The sequence below is a fragment of the Amphiura filiformis genome, chromosome 9, assembly GCF_039555335.1.
Source record: "Amphiura filiformis chromosome 9, Afil_fr2py, whole genome shotgun sequence".
NCBI classification, from domain to species: domain Eukaryota; kingdom Metazoa; phylum Echinodermata; class Ophiuroidea; order Amphilepidida; family Amphiuridae; genus Amphiura; species Amphiura filiformis.
Window position 1 is genome coordinate 41,374,123 of NC_092636.1, and position 20,618 is coordinate 41,394,740.

The window sequence follows — 20,618 nt, forward strand, 5'->3', positions numbered from 1 at the left end:
CATGCACAACTTTTTTGTCCAGACGTGCTTGCGGTGGCGCTATACCAGAGGTGTTTTTATTAATTACTTTTTTCAGGTGACTTTTTTAATTAATCACAAGTATACCGAGGTAATTTCTAATCTTTAGTCAAGTAATTGCCAGCATCTAAATACTCACTCAATACCAAAGAGCTTTTTAGAAATAAAGGAGCTTTTTAGAAACTTGAAAATACTTTGCTTTATTATTGTTTATAGAAACACCAAATGTGGGCACCAATTTCAAAATGGCGACGAAGTCTGAAATTTAAGCTTCCGTAACAACCCAATAAACCCGGTTTTACCGCGGGTATACAATCAGCAATATGTTTCGACCAGGTTTGGAAGAATCTGATACGTTCTATGAACATCAACCAAAATTAACACGGAGGGTAAGCGGCTTGTAAATAAGTATATAAGCGAATTAAATACGGAAAGTATCTGTTCTATGTTAATGTTTCGAATTCGAGTGTCATGGTCATTTTTTGTCGTCATCGTTTCATATCATGATACACCGCTGTTCATATCGCGCTGTAGCGACAACTCAGTTACAGCGCGGGCGTAGACTTATCTATAAACGCGCAGTCGTTTTCCTATCACGAGAGCGCGGTGTAACATGGCGATGTCCATGTAACCGAAGAGCTCGAAGAGAGCAGACAAAAAAGCTGCTAAGCTGGGGTTTCCGTCATATTGATAGAATTCATTCAGTATGCTGAAAAGAAGACATTTCGAGCAACTATTGGTGTATTTAATTTCGTTGTAGGGATAAAAATTTAAGTAAATATGCTCGGTCTAATTTGCGCCAAGTCCGTGCATCCGTCAGTGCGCGATGTACAGGATCGCTACACGTTAGTCGGTAGTCTCCGTGCGGAGTGATTTTGTGGCCAAGTTTTTACTACATTATGGGGTTTACCTTTCATATTTATTTGAATTAAATAAAATTTAACATATAAACAAGCTTATCTATAAGCTGAAATCACGGTAGCAGATTATTTAAGTTCTCAAATGAGTGTGTACAATAGTGCGTTATTTAGGGAGTGTTTATAAAATACTTTGGTATGTTGGGTGAAAAAACTGGCGCTTGGGCCTGGGACACAAAAAAATTCTTGTTTGATCCCTTTTTTAAGGTCTAAATATTTTTGATTCCCCTTTTTAGGGTCTACATTTTTGATCCCCCTGATGTTTATAAGACAAAAAATAACAAACGTTTATATAAAAAAATCTAGGCCCACTAAACTTACCTTTACTCCATATGTTACCGGTATTCATATGACAGGTAGGCCTATTTAGATACAAATGTGTAAATAGGCCTACTTACTAGGCCTACTTGATAGTTTTTTTTTCAATGTAAAATTAGCTTTGTTAGTAGTTTCGTTTTTTTCCAAACTGTGCTATAGAGGAAAGGAGGAGGCCCTTTTTAAATGTCAAAGGATAAACCCCCAAACCCCCTAGAGTAGGCCTACCATGAAAAGTCTTGGAAATGATTCCATGTTCTCTAATAAACGTTTTCCTAAAGTATTTCAAAGTCTAAAAAAATTAGAACATTCTAATGACTTCTGACAAATCCCAGAAATTGAGGAGGGAGGAGCGAGAACCATGACATTAATTTTATATGGCATTAGGGGGTTGAAGGGGGTCCCAAATTAAAAAGTCGGCAGGAATAAAATAGCAACCCCCCCCCCTATTAGCTCCTATTTCGGCAACAAAAAGTTGATGACCCCACCCCCACCACCGATACACTTTAGGCTAATTAAAATTGTATTGAAATGGCAGTCTTTTTGAATAATAAACATCGCAGTTGTGACTTTTTGGTTATTATCAATTTTACCCCGTGGCGGGGCGTGAATTTTCTTGTCCCCCCAGTTTGCCGCCTCCCATTAGGCCTACCCCAGAATTACGTAAATTTCCACTTTTTGTGTCAATTTTATGCTAAATTTGTCGATTTTTCACCCTGACATTCACTTTGTCCCCCCTGCCCCGGGAATAATTCCTGGTGTCGCCACTGCCCCGCCCCCCTATTTTTCTTTTCAAAAATTTATGACCCCAGTATATTTGGGATACCCCCCCCCCTTAAAAAGCAAAAAAACCAGCCCCTTACTTTGTTTCTGAAATTGTTTCTGAAAAGACATGTTTAGAAGTTCTTGGTTTATCAAAAACACATTGCAAAAACTTTGAGAAAGCGTGGACGATAGTCATGTTATAGTGCCCTAATGCATGATTGTATACATAGGCCTACGTGCATATTCGTGCCGGCCCATGTCTTTATATTAAATGATAGTGAAATATAGGCCTAATAATAATCAATGTGTGTATTCACTTTGCACCCCGATATGCAGTGCATGTAAAGATGCATTCATCAGTTTTGTTTATAATATTTAATTGACATTTTGCATATATGATGTAGGCCTATCCCTAGACGCAGACTAAAGACCCATTTAGTGATCACTGCGAAAGTGTAGGCCTATATTGAAATTGTTTGTAAATATAAATTGCTTTTAAAAAAGTGAAGGACAAGTCATTCAAATTGTGATTTAGTATTTTTGAAATGAAACGTTGGTAAAAAACGAATAAAACAGCAAAAAGGTACCAGTGGCGTACATGTATAGCCAACACTTTTTCAGAAGGTGTGCAGGAGGTGGGGGAGGCAACTTTCAAGGGGTGGGGGGCAAACTTGGGTAATGCTTTAATTTTTTTAAATATCAGGACAGCTAGTATCCCAGAGGGACAGGAGGAAGCCCCCGCCTGGGTGGGCCACTTAAACGAGCTCAGGAACACAACCTGAAAACCTCTCTTCCTAAGTCATTAATTTGTGAAAATCTTCTGGACGAGACCCTCTTTTTTTTTACCTTTTAAGTTGCGTTTTGGACCCCGAAAAAACTCAGGAAAGTTTTCTGGTCATTTTAAGCCAATAAATGAGATCAAACGAATAAAAACTGACTTTCTATCTTGGCTGCTTAGACCCTAAAATAATTATAAAATTAATGTTTTGGTTCTCATCCCCTCCCTCCTTAATTTCTGGGATTTGTCAGATTTTGTTTAAAGATTTTTCACCAATTTTTAGACTTTGGGATACTTTAAGAAAACTATGCATAAAAAAAAGTTTAGGCTTATTTATAGAGAACACGGATCACTTACAATAAACTTTTTGTGGTAGGTTTACTCTATTAGCCCTCAAAATCTCACATTAAAAACAAAACAAAATATTCACGAACTTCCTCTGGACGAGAACCAAAACATTATTTTTACGGCCTTAAAAACTATCATGTATGGTCACGCATGACGGATTTAAGCGTTGCTTTCCCGGATTGCTTTGTTTTAAAATTATGGATTATTCTGAATCCAATTTAACTGTTTAGGCCTACTTCGGACATGTGTAAACATTATTATCATGATTAGGCCTGTGCCAAAAAAAAAAATCAGATTTGTTAAATGATCAAACTCCTTTTCAAATACCGGTATCGTACATTTTTATCACAGGCTTCGGAAGATGTTAAATAACTTTTTGATTGAACACCGTCAGGCATCATCATGCCGAAAATTATGACATCCGCATGCATGGCATGATGACTTTAGGCCTAGCATGCTTAGGCGAAAAAAGAAATTAAAAAAAAAAGATGCTACCAGTTGAAAATACTTTAGGCTTAGGGCCTAGGTCCTAACTAGTAATTCAGGAGGTCAAGCCAAGACACAAGAAAGAAAACAACAATGACAACTCCATGCATTGTCATCCATGACCCGATTGAGTCAAAACAAAGTCATGAACAAACTTCCGCAGGCTTGCATATCCTCATTCCAGAGGTAGGCCTACTAGAATGATCAAGTGTGACTATGGTATTTCCCCGGGCATTTCAAATAATATTACTTCACTTGATTGGAAAACTGCCCATTCATAGGCCCTATGCCTAGATAAATAATATTCCACAGTTAAAATCCACAGCTTTTTATATCCCGATATCGATCATGCACTGAATGATCCATTCATGCAATGAATTTATAGGCCTACTTCTTGACTTTCCGCGATCTTTCCAAGAAAGCAGTTGCAAGCAAACTTTTCATTTAAGAGTTCCACTTGATAAAGAGCATGTTTACTGCAAAAATTGTGTTTTATGGTTCAGCTTTTCTGTCACTCCCAAAAGCAAAAACGTTAACGTGTAATTGCGTTGTGATCACTCCCGTGTTTACCGTACGGTTCCACGGTGCATTTTGCAAAAAATACACATGTAGGCCTATGTGCGCGTCTAGTCTGAGGTTTGCAACATCGGGCCAGACAGAGAATCTTCTCTGATTGGCTGCAGGGCCGGGTATTCGGCTGCACCCGCACCCCCAGATGTGGTACATAACTCGTCAAGTACCGTACGTACATGGCTAGCATGTAGCATCAACAATAATAAAAACAATCAATAATAAATACTGGGATCAGTGATGACGGTAGGTTTAGCTTTTTAGGCATGAGCGTGCGGGGTTAAACAGTGTACATCGCGTGCATTGTGACTTATGAGGCCTAGGGATCGACGACTCGTGCAAGAAAATAAATTCTGCTACCGGGGTGTCGTAAACTGTATAATAAAGTTAAAAGGGTGTTTTTAATAAAAACGTCAACATTTCTTTCGGCTAAACCACGCCAATGATAAATATAAAGCGATAAATATTGTGGTTTTGTGTAAAAATATCAACAAAATCAACAAAATTCTTCTTTTTTAAAGAAAATTAAGATATCAGAAAATTTATTAAGTAAAAAAATATAAAGCCACCAAACTTCAATAATTATATCAACATTGTTATTGATAACAAAAATATATAGACGGTAAAACACAATCTCGAGGCGAATTCCTGTTATGAGGTATGATCCGATGCGCCCTGCTATGACTGTACGGCACTTTCAGCGAAAATAATCAATTTGCGCGGGAAAATAATAAGCGGATATCATCGGGATATGACGTCACGCGTGAACTCAGTTACTTGGTGAGAACAGCGGTGGATATCGACACAGTTGACACTAGACTGCTGCCCTCAGTCGTCAACCGTCTGGATTGACGACTGAGAAAACTACGTGGAAAAAAAGTGACGGATTTTGCAACAGGATTCCTGTGCTGGGCATAGAGCGTGCGCAGTTGTGTCCAAATTGACCTTTTGACCGAGTTTGTTGTTTTTAGAAGTTCAGAGCGCGATCCGTTACAGCGGCGCGGTACAGCGACGCGGTACACGGGCGCCGCTAGTCAGTCACGCTACGGCGCACAACCAAAGTCGCATTGCATAGTTTTCAGAAGTCCGTCATGATATTGGCTGTAAGATAATCAGTCGTCACTACGAAGCATACACAGTACATGCGAAGTGTAGACGGCTGATCGGAATTAGTCTAAGTTGACATAGACTAGTACAGGGATCTATACGGTGATTTTTTTATTTTGGGTGGATCACCGTATAGGCATTTTACAATGAAAATACATGTCACCCATGCTAGGCATGATCACAAAATTTTCAAGTACCGGTACGGTAGGTTTTTTCACATGGAAATTATTTTGTTTAAAAAGGTGATCATTTCTGGTTCTCTGGAGTCTGGTTCTGGTTGAGTTACCCTGGGTAAAGATAAACACTTGTACTGAGCATCAAATTGGTCACTTATCGCTCACTGTTCAAAATGTGACATCTACACCAATTACAGTCCCCGCAACTGCCTACTTTTTAGCCGACCACAATTCCGAAACATTTAGTGATAGTTAAAATCGATCCCCAACCCTTTGGTTACCTTTGCCTTGGGCGAATTTGCAAAATCTCCGCTGAGTCTCCGTGTCTGAAATTCCCCGAAACAAACATCGAAAATGTCGCATTTCTCAGTCCCGGTGATGATACTACATGTATATATCCACATCGCTGTTTTCATAATATGCATATCTCTTACCCCTGTAAGGTCAAAAACGTGGCGTTGATTTCAACCAATCCGATCCACCGATTGTGACCTTTTCATGAATATTTAATAAGCAGCTTGATACTGACGTCATATCTGAGGTGACAGGAGGCAGCAGATACCATTTTGGTCAACTGAACTCGACTTGTGCGTTCTTTTGGTTGACATAAATCGAACAAAATTTTCAATAACGGGTAATAGTAGGATTTCAATTTTTTATTAGTGAAGTTACTTGTAGTTTTGAGGAATGACAAAGTTGTTTTTGGAAACTTAGATGTTTGTTTCAACTGATGATATAGGATCGCAAGGTGAGTGAATTCGTGAAGAGATTTGCTTGTTTGAGTGATAGTAGGATACAGGATGTATAGGCTAGTCCTCTGTGTTTGACCGGCTCCGACGTCTCAATTCACACGGAATTATTCGTACCTGCTAACCAGACAGCAATACTGCGTATTGCTGTGTGGAACCAGACATATGGTTGAGTCAGCATTGCTGTACTTCACCAACTTCGCGGTCAAAGGTCTATGCGCATTTAATGGCGTCGCGTCGCGAAAAGAGCTAATTGATGAAGATTATTTTTGAACATTTCCCCGCTCGTCGCTGTCACTGTCGTCTCGTCTCGTCGAGGTCATTCCAGTCGGTCGTCGTTCTGTGAAAGTAGCTGAATTTGTGTACATCCTTCCTGATCAGCTCCCTTTTGAGTTTCCTGCTGTTTCCTCTTGTTTTCAATCCCGCTGTTCCAACCTGATGAACATAGTCTTCCGCTCTGATTTAATGTAACTGGTCTGTTTCGGACGTGACAACTTGTTTAGGAAGTGACAGGTGTTAATGGAAACTTTATAATGCCTCGGAAATTTAAGCGATAGGGTACTTTTTCGTACCTGTCATTTATATGTGATGTAAGTACTTTAAGTAAAATTTTAGTGTTAAAAATAGAACTGCTACTGCCTATATTAATGTTATGATAAAAAAAATTAGTTGTTTCGGATGTGACCAAAAAGCTAACGGAAATGTTAACACTCAATTTGAAACTTTCACAATTTTGTTTTAGGTCACAGATGAAATCTTTTTTTACAATGTATATAGTTGAAGCAGCATTAGTAGTTAATCACAGGAATGACAGGATACAGTTTGTGGGTAACTACAAAAATTAATCTTGTTTGTAGGGAACAACAGGTATTCAAAAATAGGCATCAATAATTGCTAACGGAAAATGTCACCTCCGAAACACAGATTTACATCAACGTGTCTTCAGAAATTAGATGGATAAAAGCAGGGAAACCACGCTAGCGTTTAAGTTTCGACACTTGCCTCTTACAGCAACTAAACAACAACTATGAATTCAATCCCTATAAAAAGTTGAGGCCCTGAAACAGTTACCCTTCAAGTGGTAAGATAATCACCATGTTATTGGCTCCCAAATCTGAAAGGAGAAAGCTAGCAAGTTGGTTATGCTACCTGAGGTAGCCCCTGGTGGAAGTAGTCTCCTTGCAAAAAAAACAGCCAAATCAATCATGTTATTAAAAAATTACATACCATTAACTGTCAATATTGAAGTTACAACATTGATTGTGAACAGAGCCATACTTTTTATTATGTACAGCGGTTGAGTTTTGAAAATAACAGGCTTGCTACAAATTGCACTTCTGGAAATGTTAAGGGGGCTGTCAGGTGTGCTATTAAATTGCACTTGCCAACTTGGTAAGAAGTTTAGGACTTGAGGTGTGCTTATAAATTGCACTTGGACAGATGATTTAAGGTGTGCGATCGCACCAAGGTCGTTAGGGAGGAATTGAAGGTTTGAGTGTGTAAATTCAAAAACCTGGGTGTGTAAATTAAAGATCTGTGTACAAAGTATAGACCATGTGGGCAAACTCAGGTTGTGTATTTATTTAGGTGTGTAAAACACTTCCCTACACACAACCAGTGTAAAAAGTGGTCATCCTGAAGCCCAGATTTGCTGGCGGCTGACCAGAATTTCACTGCAGGTTGTCCGTTGGATGCCCATACATTTTTTTTTTAAATTAATATTTTCCCTTTTGGAGTGTTACTTGACCTAGAGCTAATTGCTAGGTAAATAATACACAGATTACCAAAAATTTTGGCGTATGACCAGATTTCATGACCTGGTCATCCACTGGATGACCTGATTTTTTTTTCTTAATTTGCACACTGCACACTACTGTAATCCAGGAAAAAAAGGTTGCCATGCTTTGCCTATCTTTTGGTATATCTCTGCCTCTGCTCCCCCCAATTCAATATTGGACCAAGCCATGTTGTCAATAGGTCCGTAAGACTCTCCAACATTGAAAGATGGGGAGTGGGCAGTGGGGAAAGGTGAGATATAGGGGGAGTCTGTACTTCACATATATTGCATGCATGTTTCACTTGCCTCTCCAATTTTGATAGGGCACACATTTCCATTGTTTAGTGCAAGTGTGCCAACTATTTTTTTTCCTGTATTGTGGGTGCATAAGCCCTTGGATCGCACTCACACGCCTTAACTCAATCCCTGACTTAATCCAGTGAATGAAAACTTTGTTTTGTATAACATATAATTAAATTTATATTTGTTCTTTCACAGGGTCCTTCTCTACTTGCAGAGAATACTGTTTCACCTGATGTAGCCAAATGTAAGTCAAATGTAAAAAATTAAATAAACTTGCATGTAGGCATGGGAACGTTAAACGCATGTACCGTTAAACACACGCATGATTGCGGTAGACGTGTTCACACAATTCATTTTCAACCTTCAATTTTCCATTCTTCAATGCTAAAGAACATGTAGCGATGCCACACATCAATCGGCGCTACTATTCTGTAACATGTAAAAACTTGCTCTCGGAGAATTGCCCTAGTTCCATGAATACTTGAAATATTTTGCTATAATAAGTATGTTTTAACTAAATAGTAATTCAAATTTTGAATAAAAGCTTGGAAAAGTTTTCCGTAAATAAATTGTAAATTAAGTGGTCCGAAAATCGTGATTTTTGAAATGACTCCAAATGGCGATCTGCACATTTCCTGGTCATTGTGTGGGTAAAACATTGTAAATACGCTAGAAACGTTATCGTTATCATACGTTATCGCTCGAGGCGTACGGCTGGTGACAAAGCATTTCGTGTGGTTGACCCATATCTTTGGAACCAGCTTCCTGTTGGCATCAGAGAAACGGCGTCCGTCCAAATCTTCAAACGCCATCTGAATACCCATTTATTCCCTAAAGTTTAGGGATTTGATTATTATGTGCTTCTTTTTGATTTTTGCTTCTTGGTTTAATTGTAATTTTGTATTATTGTAAGGCGCTGTGATCTCTGTAGAGTGCCATATAAGTTTTCGTTAATAATAATAATAATAAGCAATATTGTACACACAACAACTCGCATATCAACTTGACATTGATGCATGTTTAAACGTTAAATGTACGCATCACTGATGTGTTTAACATTTAAGAAAATAATGACACATGCCTACTCGCGTGATATCAAACATTGATTGTCACAATTAACATTTATATTTTTAGATGAAGTTTTTAGAAGTTTAGCTATTATAAAAATAAAAAAATTTACAATTTTAAAACTGTGATGTAAAAAGAACTTTTGAAGTGTAGATATTAATATTGAACAGAGGAGTAAAGATTTGGAATTATACTACAAGAAAATACATGTCAAAGTATAGATCTGTCTGATAATGTAATGGGCTATTCCAGTTGAAATCCACACTACCCCTGTGGAAGATAATTTAGATAAAGTTTTCCACAGAGGGAGTATGAGTTTCAAATATAAAACTTCCATTTGAAATACTCACTCCAGTTGTGAAAGATATAGGTAAAGCCGTAATTCAAAATGATCAACTCTGACCAATTACATTTGAAAAACATACTCACCCTGTGGAAGATATTTCCAAAATCTTCCACAGGGGTAGTGTGGATTTCAATTAGAATAGCCCAATAGATCAGATGCTCTAAAAGGGTATGGATATATGTGAATACATTGACTGTGCATAATCAAACAGTCATGTGATGCAATTGTACTATTGCAAGTGATTATCACATACCCTAAAATCCTCATATAAAATGTTTACATGATTTCTTTGGACATCAGTTTAAAAACTGTTCAAATAATCAATTTTTCCAAAACTGCATTTTCTGGCATCAAATGTGTGCCATAGCTCTGATCTTTGTACATGTAGGCAAACAATTTTGCAATTCTATAATTTGTTGGTTCTTGTCTGCCAATATTTGGGCCCAAATAGTTGAAATTTTGTTTTCAATCATTTTTTCACTTTTTTCTAGACCTTTCTCCATCCAGAAGTTTAACTACCACTGGGTCTCCGTCACGACTGAGCACAAACGAGAGAAGACACTACAACCGTGCCTTGAAGGAACTGTGTAAGATACTGACCCTAGAAGGTCAGCAATTAGAGGAGTCACAGCTTGCTGAAGATTGGAAAGATACAAGTTATCACAGCAGTGGATTTGTTAGAAATGGTAAATATTGAATGGTTGGTCCCATTGACCTGAGCTAACACTTAATTCACTAGATAATCAAGATGGGTGGACCTTAGAGTCTGTTGCCACATGAGGCTTGGGGGAAGTAGTACTCTTTTTATGATAGGTTGATACTGCTGGGTCTAATTCAGTTCAAAACAACAGTGAAAACTTGGAAAATGTGTGTTTTATCAAATCTTTTGTCAGCTTCCCTCTGGAATCATTGTATGCTATAAATTACTATAGTTAATGGTGCAATCACATAATCATACTTGGTCCATGAATCCATGTGAAATGGATTGGATTGATTTGAATAGATTGGATAATGATTTATCACCCATGGCATGAGCAAAGTAATTCTTCACCCAGTAAGGAACAAGTATTCCAGGTATCTTTCTGTTCAACTTTAAAGTAAGAGCCCTGAAAATTGTGTTTGCACACAGAATTAGAGAAGAAGAACCAGGACTCGACCGTGATCATGATACAGGCATGGAGCAAAAATTAGGGGTATTCATTTTCCCTCAGAATGCGTTAGAGGCAATCATTGTCATGCAAGCGAGAGATGTACTTGATGCGACCTGCACGCAATACCAAGCCGCTTCAGATGAGACACAGAATTGTTTTCCTTCGGCAAAGACCCGAATACCCCCAATTTTCTCCCCATAGCTGATGACACTATTGTATGTGGCGGTATAGGGAGTCTGGGTTCTCCTTCTCAAATTCCGTGGGTTTGCAAGTACTCAAATTTATTTACATAAATTTCACAGATCATCTTGCAACAAGTGATGCAGATGCTGATGTCGATACCGATGGTCTGACTCCAAGTCTCTATGAAGATGAGAATGACAACTTCCTTACTCCAAGCGCTCATCTAAATCATGAGAGAAAACCAAGGCGGAGAAAATACAAGGCACAGGAATCAGCGATGAACAATGACGATGGAGGGGATGATAGGAGCCTGAAGACAGTTTTGTCGCAGACATCAATGCAAGCTGTGTATGCAGAGCTGGCTACTATAAGCCAGAAGCTACAGGTGAATGGGTTTTTATTTTATTTATTTTTTTATTTGATTTGTTCGGGATAACCCAAGAAAGCCTCTATTAAAACTTATTTCCATTGGGATCGATTTGCACACCGGGACGAGTTAGGAATAGTCAGGGGTTAACACCCTACTCTTTTCGAAACTGGCTGTGAGATACATGTACAGGTATGGCTCTCTGTACACAAGACCGATGGCTTAACGTCCCCTCTGAGTAATTTCATGATTCACTATACCCAATTCTAAATGAACCATGGGGAGAGCGGAAGTCTGAATTTAATCTACAGATGTTGCCAATTAATTTCAGATGTTTTTCCCCAAGTCAATATCCCAGCAAATCCTGGGAATTGAAACACCTTATGCACTAAAGGCAAGTACCCTAGCTAACCATTAGGCCACACTCCCCCTATAGACGAATCCAACGAGCCAAGTCATGGTCAGGATTTGGTCGGCCATCTTTGGTTACCCGCTAGCACCAACCTGGTGTTTTGAGCGCCCAATTGTGCAAATAAAAGCCGCCTAACACTAGAGAAGATGCCAGGACGAGGAGGGTTAATAGAATAATACAATAGAGATAATTCCGCAGGTAATCCCATCGCATCTATTCATACATAGTCCTTTTGTTCGCAAGTACATCCATTTGTAGCATTTGATATGGTGTACTTAATCCGATTATTATGTTACTTCAACAGCGAATAGACCATGTAGGAGCTGTGTGTTTGGCCGAAGGGAACTGTAGAGCCTGTTGTGTTGTAAACTTTAATCATTCTTTTGTCTACCTGTGTTTTCGCAGAAGGTGTAAAACGGGTGATGGAATGCAGTTTAAAATTTCTGCCAAGGCCGAATCATTTCACATTTTGGGTGCATTGTAGCCGACGGGTACCCAACTAAAGGCTGCTAGTCAGGTGTAGGAATGCGTGGAATTGGATTCGTCTATAGACCATGTTTCACTATACCCCATCATGCACTATTCCAGGGTGCCATGTCCCCAGGGCCATGTCATACCATGTCATGAAACCCCATTATGTTATTCTCATATATATACACATATGGATTTGCAATGGGATTACTGTGCAACAGTAACACATATATTATAACAGTGTTGTAACGAGTCTGGGTCATTACAACACAGCATTATGACACAAAATTCTAGAATCCTGGTGACATATCTTGACTGATAACCACTCTGGCTGACATTTACATCCCCTTGCTGAGATGGTTGGAAGGCATATAAGAAAACATCAGTTTCATTTTTTGTTTCTTTTTGAGCAGTAACATTAACCACTCAACCTTTGTTTGTTTTTAATTGAAATTTAACCTTTTATGTAATCAGTAATGTACTATGTTGTATATTTCCGAGATATTTATATTGTTTTGGATGACTATACAAGAGATAAGAATTTGGTTATATCTTGGTTATTGTAATTTGTGTTGATTAAGTTGTCATTTTGTATAATTGCTGTAGCCAAAATATTAAATTCTAGATCATGAGAGCCAACTTGGGTACGCACAGTTATTTGCGTCAAGCATACTACGCAAAGACCGGCGCTTACGGCGCAAACACAGCTTTTGAGAATTGGCCAATCACACGGTCGTTGCTAGGCAAGGTCAAGGTTCGGTCATGTAGATCGCGCGATCGTGTTATTCTATGAAAAGTACGCTGACGCAGAAGGTACATCCTCTCATGATTGAGAATTTGTTATTTTGGCTATAATAAATATGATACTCGCAATACTTATATTATTCCATCACAGGAGCAGAGCATGATTCTTCACGAGCGAGAGCGAGCTCTACAAGAAAGAGAGCAAACCTTGAAGGAGCAGTTGGAAGCCAGTTTTACAGAGCAGAGCAAGGCAACACAGAATGCTCGCAGAGAGATGACAAGGAGATTTGTTATCCTACAAGAGGTAAAGATGCCAATAGAGAGGGTGGTGCAATGATTTGAGGCACTGGTTTTAATCCTCCTGGTGATAATAACTTAATTGGCTTGGGGAAAAAATCAGAATTTTATAAATTCCCGGTATATTCAGACTTCTGATCTTGCCATGGTGCATTTTGTGAATCCATAATTGAAATGCACACTGACATTTATGATTACACTAGAGTAATATGCAGTACAACAAGTCAAGTTAGCTCAATCTGTGATTTGCAAGTTAGCTCAATTGGTGTGGTGTTAGCGCTCTGGTGCATTGGGTGTATGTTTGCCGATGCGAGTTCCCGGCACAGTGTTTCCTTCTCAATGATAATTTAGCTAACTTGGAATTCCCCTGGGCAAGGAAGTGACTGCTTATTTCTCAGTTACCCTTTCCCATATGAGAACTCTGGGAGCTGATCCTGACTGTGATGGTTTATTGTTGTGGTTTACATAGGGTATGCACTTCTTAGCTGCAATTCCTGCAACAACCTGCAGAATGCAAGGTGCATTCTCTATAGTAGAGATCAGTTTCTGATTGTCTATTGGTAATGAGAGGTTGAAACCTGCTGACTGTCAACATGTCAAATTTAAGTTTATATTATTGGACAAAATTAATTTCTGTTCCCTTATGTTGGTTTCATACTTTTCTGCCGCTTTGCTGCTCTGAAGATGATTTTATTTCACTGCGCAGTCGTACCAGAAGCGCTAGCGGTGACCAGCGGCAAGCCGATATATATCGATCACTCCACCGCTTTGCCGCGGTGGCAGCACCGCTGGGAGTTGACTTCAAATCAGCTCGGAGCAGTACCGCTCTGATGTATGACAACAAAATAACAACAAATTTTGGAGCGGTGCTGAGCGGCAAGAGTGGCTTTCAGAGTTATGCCGCTCAACGGTGTGCCGCTCCGCTTGCAGACAAGTGCAAGCAGCATGATGAAGCGTCATGCCCCTGCAGAAAGTATGTAAACCAGCATTAGTCTTTGTAACAGTTTTTTTTCCACTGCGATGGCTTGTCACATGCGAAGTAGTTTATGTGATTTATCTCAAGACTGGATGTCTCAACCGTATCAAGTACAAGTAAACAACACGATGTTGTTGTTTTTTAACAAAGTGTTTCAGTGACAGCAAGTTGTGTATAGCCATGACAACTTGTGGCCAATTCCTGACCACTTTTTATGTGTTAGCACCATTTAAGAAGGCACTTAACTCTCACCATGGCAACCTGGGTTTGATTCCCTGCAATGATGAGCATGGTTACCCATCCATTGCCGTCCTTGGCATATTTTTTCCCTGGGTACTGTTAGTAGTTTTTTTCCTGGTTTTCTTCCTGCATTCTAAAATCAGACTTCTTCCCATATTCCTGTCCGTCCCATCTTATCCAGCTTATCTCGTTGCTTCATTAGATTGCGCTTCACAACAGCATCTTGGTGAATATAAGTCATGTGTTATAAATCCCTACTTTTTTTTAAGGAAGCCGGCCGTGTTGTGACTGATCATTATTTGATCACCATTGGAATGGGTGTAATATGTTTGCATTTTCTTTTAACAGGAACACAAGGCTGAGCTGATAAAGATGGAAGAAATTCTGAAAGACAAAACCAAAGAGAATAAGAGAGTCAAGTCATCGTTTGATACACTGAAGCAAGCTAATGATGTGCTTAGACAACAGGTAGGGCACAGAAAGGTTTGAAATCAGAGACAGGGGTGTGTTTCACTTAAATATTAATCCATCATAGCGCAAGTAACACATCATGTAGTTACGATAATTGGCACAGCGCACACTTACATGAGTTTACATGATCGTAAGTTTGGATTTTATTGATGTGTTCAGTAACAAAAAATGAGTAATTTTCGCTATTTTTAAGGTTGAGCAGAGTATAGCAGCAAAATATTGGTGCAGAAGAAGAACATGTGGTGTAGATGCAGGACTGGTGCTAGTATTCAACATGTACTATAGAGGCCCTGCATGAAATTATTGATTGGCTCCAAACAAAGGATTTGTACCGGTGTCCTTCACCGTAGTTATGGCGGAGTGCAGTCCATTCAATCAAATGTTGTCATCAACCTATTTGATCGTAGTGCAGGGTTATGTGTTTGTGACAAACTGTCACGGTAGATTGCAATCATGCTTTTGTTGAATGCATTTGAGTAGTCCGCCATATTTATGGGATGATACGTCACATGCAAGGCCTCTATACTAAACTAGTTCTAATATCTGTATCAATCAGAGAATTGGCAACATTAAAATTATTAGGAGAAAACTCACTGTACAAGTGTCTAAAAAACTTTTTTTTGTTTGATTTTTGTTTACCTTATCATTAAAACACACACATTAATTTCTTATTTTCTTATCACTCTTAATCTGCAGCTTGATGAGCTTCAGGCTCAGAACAAGAAACTTGAGACACAAGCTGTCAGCGTGCAACACAGACTCACTAACTTGCAACGTCGTCAAGAGTTATCGGAAGGACAAAGAACTATGGAAGCTGTGTCATCCAAAGCCAAGGCCGATACCCAGAAGAAGCTTACCAAAGAGATGGGGGAAAGTAGAGGTGTTGGGAAGCAACTGGCAAAGGTAACCATGTGGCAGGATTGTTTGAACCATTTCAAGAGTTTATTTATTTATTTATTAACCATATTTAAACAGGGTAACCTACTCAACAAATATTACAATGTTGATTTTCAGTAGGGCCCTGAGACAAACATATATAAAAGCATTAAATACACGTAGATTATACATTATTAAAAACCATAAAAAATATTTTTAAATGCATTAAAATACATTATATAAATATTATACAGCATGAAAACCAAGTTTTTGTAATTAAAAATAATTGAAAGAGAAACACGTAGTATTTAAAAACATTTGACATGTATGAGCTGCAGAATTAGTTGTGCTACAATTTCAGGTCTTCTTTGAGTTTCTTTTTGAATTGCTTTAGTGAGTTGACTTGATGAATATCTTTCGAAATAACATTCCATAATACGCTACCTTTGTATTGGAAAGAGCTTTTACCATAATTTGTATTGCACTTTGGAACATATAAATCGCCATTTACACTACCTTAACAGAATGAATGATATTAACTGGACGAAACAAATCATTGAGGTAGGAGGGTGCAATTTCATTTTAACTTTAAACATACATCCAGTTAAGAAAATAATACGGTCTCTTATATTCATGAAGTATGGTACACTTAGTATAATTGGCATTGCCATGTTTTGGAGTTTTTGAAGCTTATTTAAGTTTATTACACTGCAGCTACTCCAAATAGTAATTGCATAATCAAAATGTGGTAAAACCATAGTGTTGTAAATAGTAATCAGTGAACTTCTTGGGACAAACGGCTTAACTCTTCTCATGACTGCAAGACTTGTACACACGTTACGACAAATATTGTTGATCTGCTCTTTCCATTTCAAGTTAACATCAATTTGAACACCAAGATATTTGAAACATATGTGACATTTTCAATCTCAACATTATTCATATGCACTTTGACGTGATCAATTTTACTAGTTTTTACAGGTGTACCAAGTAACATAACTTTTGTTTTCTTCACATTTGCTTTCATAAGATTATTATCAAACCATTTACAGAGTGCATTAAGGGGGTACTACACCTCACGATAAATTTGCGTCTATGTTTGAATTTTAAAAAAAAACTAATAACACAGTGGTAACAAAGTTATGTATATTATAGGGGCAAGGAATCCAATTACTACGAATTTCAGTGACCCAAGACAAGGGTTTGTTATTTATGATCAGAAATAAGGTACCGCTAGGATGTACCTCGTTTCCTATCATATATACTGAACGGCTTGTCTTGCGTCACTGAAATTTCAGTGTAGTAATTGGATTCCTTGCCCCAATAATATACATAACTTTTGTTTATTTTTTGAGAAAAATGCAAAAATAGTCACAAATTTACCACATGGGTGTAGTACCCCCTTAAGATCTTCATTTAGGTTATTCTCTATTTCCTTAACATCTTTGCTACAAACATAAATCAAGGTATCGTCGGCATACATGTCAACAACTGAATGTTTTAGATCATTTGGCATGTTGTTAATAAATAAAAGAAATAAAAGTGGCCCAAGGATAGAGCCTTGTGGAACTCCAGATGATATAACATGGGGCACAGAAATGGAATTATTAATAGAGACATATTGGGTACGCTTTGGTGAGATATGTTTCAAACCATTTTCTTTCATTATCTTTAACACCCAATGCGTGCATCTTTTGAACAAGCAGTTTATGATTTACCATGTCAAAGGCTTTACTAAATCTACAAAGACTGCGCCAACATAATTACCATTATCTGTATCTGTACTCCATTTATCAATCGTATTAAGGAGAGCTGTACAGGTGGAGTGTTGTTTACGAAAACCAGATTGACCTTTGTACAAAATATTGTTATCGGTGACATAATTATATAACTGACTATGAACAATCTTTTCCAGTAGCTTTGAGCACACAGGTAAGATAGAAATGGGCCTGTAGTTGGAAAACTCATCTTGATTACTACCTTTATAAATGGGAATGACACGAGCTATCTTTAGATCATCTGGGAAGCAACCTTGTTTAAGAGACATATTGAATATTTTACAAAGAATAGGAACAACAGCTTCTTTACCATATTTGAGAAGTTTTACACATATGTCGTCCAATCCACTAGCTTTCTTTGGCGAGAGAGAATTGAGTTCGTCCATAACTTGAGCAGTTGTGATCTCAATAAATTTAAACTTAGTGTCAACCACATAACCAGGAATGTGAATTTCACTGTCAGAAACTGTATTGTCAAGCCAAGTTTCTGACATTGTGATTATATGAAATGGTTGACTTTTAATCCAAAGTTGAACTTGAAGTTCATCAAAACTTGACATGAAACTTTGCATGTTAAAATGACAAACCTTTAAACCTTTCTTACTGAGGTTGGAGTTACGTGAAACAAACATTTGATCTTTAACTCTGTTATGAGCTTTATTTTTAGAAGATAACTTTGCTGTTTTGTTTAGCTTCACATCGATACCGTTAACATTAACATCTTTACAACCAAGTACATTTTCAACGTTAACATCGGCACACTCCGCGTGGTCAGATCTTCAACCATGAAATTGGATAGATTTAAATTCACAGTACTTTGCTTTGTGTCCAAAACCGTTACATTTGCGGCATTATAGCTCAGAATCATAGTAACAGGTATCAGCATTGTGATTGAATAGTCCGCATTTCCAACATCCTGAATAATCCGAAGAATGTCGGTAATACTCTTTCTTGGTCTCTGCTGCGATTATAGTTTTGGTCATTATGTCCAGTCTTATCGCGAGCACGTTCAGTGAAAGATCTTGAGCGGTTTCCGAACGACCTTGTGCACGGTTTAAATTGCTTATTCTTGTTTCGCGAAAGTTCGTTTTCCGGAGTTTTGTGACACATATCATTATTTGCAGGCTTTCTGTTTTTTCTAACTACATCAGTCCACAGCTTGTCATGATTAATCGAAAGAACTGCAACGGAAAATGATTTTAGAAGAATACGCGTTCCACTTTCATTCAAATGAAGACCGTCAGCATATTGGTTAGAGTCAATAGTGCCGTCCAGGTAAGTTACTTTCGGTCCAATGTCAACATAGCCACAGGAAAGACGAGAAGCAAGATCCTTGAAATTTTGGTTGAACACCGCTACTTCTTCACTTTTTGAGGTCCGTGGACAAACCGCTGATATGTGTATGGACACGGTCGGCGCTTTGACCATAAGAGTTGTTATTATGGCTTCCATAGTCTCGGTAACCTCTTGGACATCATTGTCCCGTGAAATGTCATTGGTTCCAGCATGAATAATGATATCACCAAATGGTTGGAGTTCATTTGAGTTGGACATGTTGTTGACTTCCCCGAGAATACGTTTGACCGTGGCACCGCCTACAGGTTTGATCATTTTGATCTGCCTTTGGGATATCACGCAACATTGAATCCCCTATGATCAGAGTTCTTTGTGGTTTTTGAATTGTGTCTATTGCTGTTGGTTTCTGAGTAGACACCGATTTCTGTAATTCAGTTACTAGTTCAGAGAGTTTTGTATTTTCTTTCTGAAGCAATTGGTATTGGGTTTTAAGGTGGTTTTGGCTGGATGTGAGTTCGGTGACAGTTTTCTGGTGCGAATTCACTGTTTGACAAAGTGCCCTAATTGCAGCATTGGTGTCTGATCTGCATTCCGGACAGGACCAGGCTGTTTTTGGGCTGGTCGCTTTTTAAGTCCAACACATGCGATGTGGTATTGTCTTTGGCATATGAAACACTTGCATTTGATTGACTGATTTGGGTCTGATGGTTGAGCACATTGGAGGCTATTGCATAGATTAATGACATTAATCGTGTTTATGTCTTCAACATCACTTGTAGCTTCAGCAGCTGCTGTCTGCGTTGTGGGAATGGGCGAGGTCTGCTGTTTGGGGGTGGTTAGCGAGGTGACATATTCGGCCAAACCATTTTCTTTTGTACTTTTGACTACAGTTTGTTCTTTGGCACTTTTTTCTAAATTCTGTTCCTTTGCCTTCTTGGTAGCCTGGATTTTATTGTATGTTATATCATCACATGCATCATAACATTTCCTCACACTGTCGTACTTGGACTTCTTTTCCTTTATTTTGTTTGCAGTCATAACAGCTTCTGTATTTAATGGGCATGTTTGAGAGAAGATCATGCAGATGACACAACTCTTATTTGTAGTTCTAATGATGCAGCAACTCTTCAAGCAGAATTAAATGAAAATTTGTCAAATGTTGCCTCTTGGTTGAATGAAAATAATCTCACCTTGAATATCAAGAAAACAAAACTCATGATTTTTGGTACTAGTTATATGCTGAATACATTTGATGACATTGATGTTTCATACAATGGTAATAATATTGAAAGAGTTGATAAATTTAAGTATCTTGGTGTTGTATTTGATCAATTATTATCTTGGCATGAACATGTAAACCATCTCTCTTCTAATATCTCAAAACGTATTGGCATTATTCGTCGACTGAAATATTATCTCCCAAATGATACCCTTAAAATGCTTGCCAATGCCCTTGTCATGCCACACTTTGACTATTGTAGTCCTGTTTGGACAAATTGCATAAACTCTCTTTCAACTTCACTTCAAGTACATCATAATAGACTTGCTCGTATTCTTTTATCAGCGGATATAAGAACACCTATTAAAGACATGATGGATTCTCTTAACTGGGATAAACTTCATACAAGATGGG

The 20,618-nt window shown here is 38.2% G+C and overlaps 1 protein-coding gene across 1 annotated transcript in view; it reads left to right on the top strand.

Annotated features, from left to right (window-relative positions):
- The first annotated feature begins 223 nt into the window (after positions 1–223).
- The window catches only part of LOC140161001 (coiled-coil domain-containing protein 138-like), a 40,595-nt gene continuing 20,200 nt past the window's right edge, over positions 224–20,618 (top strand). Inside the window, 7 exon segments of the mRNA XM_072184368.1 lie at positions 224–407; positions 8,505–8,553; positions 10,215–10,409; positions 11,177–11,442; positions 13,203–13,355; positions 14,913–15,032; positions 15,732–15,938. Coding sequence (XP_072040469.1) covers positions 342–407; positions 8,505–8,553; positions 10,215–10,409; positions 11,177–11,442; positions 13,203–13,355; positions 14,913–15,032; positions 15,732–15,938 — 1,056 coding nt within the window. The 5' untranslated portion in view covers positions 224–341.